Source organism: Phalacrocorax aristotelis, unplaced genomic scaffold, assembly GCF_949628215.1.
Source record: "Phalacrocorax aristotelis unplaced genomic scaffold, bGulAri2.1 scaffold_318, whole genome shotgun sequence".
NCBI classification, from domain to species: domain Eukaryota; kingdom Metazoa; phylum Chordata; class Aves; order Suliformes; family Phalacrocoracidae; genus Phalacrocorax; species Phalacrocorax aristotelis.
Window position 1 is genome coordinate 31,101 of NW_027441358.1, and position 2,323 is coordinate 33,423.

Genomic DNA, 2,323 nt, shown 5'->3' on the forward strand with positions numbered 1-2,323 from the left:
GGCGGCGCCTCGTGCAACGCGCCCGATTTCAGGGAATTTCCCTGATGTCAGAGGGGGGGAGGGGCGGCCGCGGGAGGGGGCGGGGCCGGGCCGCCGGCCACGCCCAAGCAGGCCCCTCCCAGAAGGGGGGGATGCCCACGTGTCCTCCCCTCCCAGCGGGACGCGGCGCCTTTAAAGCTCCCGGGCGCGTGAACCAACTGCAGCGCAGCCCCCCGCCCCTGGCGCGCGGCCATTGGCCGCCGCGGCTCCTCCCGCTGTCAATCGGCGCGTGGGCGGGCCGAGCCGCCAGTCACCGGACAGCGCACCAATCGGCGGGGAGAGCAGAGCGGGGCTCAGGGAGGAGGCGGGGCCTCGGGACCCCATTCATAAAATTCTACCTGAGGCAACGGGAGCGTAAGAAGAAGGGGAAGGGCTGGGACCCCCCACGGCGACACCAGATCCCCCCGCCCCCTCCCCCCCAGATCGCGACCCCAAGACCTCCCCGCCGCCCCAGAAACACCCACCCTCATCCCCCCCAATCGCTGGAGCCGCCCCACACCCCCCACGTCGGCTCATCCACGCGCGCGGTATCGTCGCCCCTCCCCCCCACACCCCGGGGGGGCGCCAGCCATGGGTGGGGGAGGGGGGGAGCGGAAGAGCCCCCAGATCCCTTTTATTAATTAGACAGTTCCAGCAAGGCTGAGGCCGGGCGCGCTCGTGCAGCCGCCCCTTCCCCGCCCGCCCGCGCCTCGGAAGGGTCCGGGGGTGTGGGGGGGAGGGGCTCAGCCCCGGCCCTTCTTAGCCTTGCCCTTGGTGGGGGGAGGGGCGCCGCGACCACCCCCAGCTTCTTGGGGAGGCCGGCGGCCGCCCGCTGCAGCGCGTCCGCTCGATCTTCATCCGGATGCCGACCTCCAGGCGCTGGGGGTGGGGAGGGGGGGGGGCGGGGGGGTCAGCGGGGGGAGTGAGGACCCCCGGACACCCCCCGCCGCACCCCCAAACCTGCCCCGGACACCCCCTCACCCCCCGGCACCCCCTCACCTTCTTCAGCTTCTGCTGCTGGATCACCCGGAGCTTCTTGGGGGCGATGGTCCGGCCTGGGGAGGGGGCAGCGTGTAGGCGGGAGCGCGGCGGAGCCCCCCGGAACCCGCCCGAGCCGCCCCCCCCATCCCTCCCGTCCCGTCCCCGGCCGCCCCTCACCTCCCTTCCGCGGCCCCCGCGCCCCCCGGGCCGGGGTCCCCCCCGCCGCCGCCGCCGCCCGCCCGGGCCGCTTAGCCGCCGCTTTGGGCCTGCCCTGGGCCATGGCGCCGCCGCGCTTCCGGGTTCCCGCCCGCGGGGCACGCCGGGACGCAGCGGGGCGCGGCGCGCAAGGCACGCCGGGACGCAGCGGGGCGCGGCGCGCAAGGCACGCCGGGACGCAGCGGGGCGCGGCGCGCAAGGCACGCCGGGACGCAGCGAGGCGGAAGCGGTTTTTCCCAGCCCGGAAAAGGCCTTTACTGCCCCCCAGCGGCGCCCCTCGCCGCCAGTGCCTCGCGCAGCTCCCCGGGGGCGAAGACCCCCCACTCGGTGACGATGCCCCCCGTGATGAGGTCATGGGGGGTGACGTCGAAGGCCGGGTTCCACACGTCGATACCTGGGATGGGGGAGGGGAACACAGGGTCAGGCCGGCCTCCACAGACAGGCCCCTGCCATATATGGGACCTCCCCACCCCACAGGGGACCCCCAAGGCCTATGCGGGACCTCCCCACCCCATAAAGGACCCCCTGCCCTATATGGGACCTACCTCCCCCATACAGGACCCCCCCCCCCGCTCTACATAGGACCCTCTACCCTACCTGGGACCTCCACCCCATATACGACCGCCCTGGGCCTGCGAGCACCCTGGGGGCATGGGAACGCCCCCAACCCATAGGGGACACCCCACCCTGAATGACAGGGGTGTTGGCACCCCCATAGCGTGGGGACCACGGGGGTCTGGAGGTCACCCCCACCCTAAGTGTCACCCCTGCTCCCCCTGGCCCTGACAGGGCCCTTGGGGGGGACCTGACACCCACCCGGGGACACCCCCCACACCCACCCGGGGGAGCCAGGCACAGCCCCTGGAGGTGGGTGAGCTCCTGGCCCGGCCGCTCCTCGATGGGGATGTCGGCGCCGCTGGCAGCGCCGGGTCGCAGGAGGAGCTGGGGGCCGCCACGTAGAAGGGGATGCCGTGGTGCCGCGCCGCCACCGCCAGCTGGTACGTGCCGATCTTGTTGGCTGCGTCACCGTTGGCGGCCACGCGGTCGGCTCCACCACCACGGCTGGGGACGGAGCGGGGCTCAGCGGCTCCCTGGGCCCGTCGCGGCC

The 2,323-nt window shown here is 74.2% G+C and overlaps 1 protein-coding gene across 1 annotated transcript; it reads right to left on the reverse strand.

Moving 5' to 3' along the window:
* Positions 1-614: 614 nt before the first annotated feature.
* Positions 615-2,277, reverse strand: LOC142051406 (uncharacterized; the record flags this gene model as incomplete). Its single annotated transcript, XM_075080537.1, has 4 exons — positions 615-897; positions 1,018-1,073; positions 1,177-1,609; positions 2,055-2,277. Coding segments are annotated over 4 exons (832 nt in total), but the record flags the coding sequence as incomplete, so codon positions are not given.
* Positions 2,278-2,323: the final 46 nt, after the last annotated feature.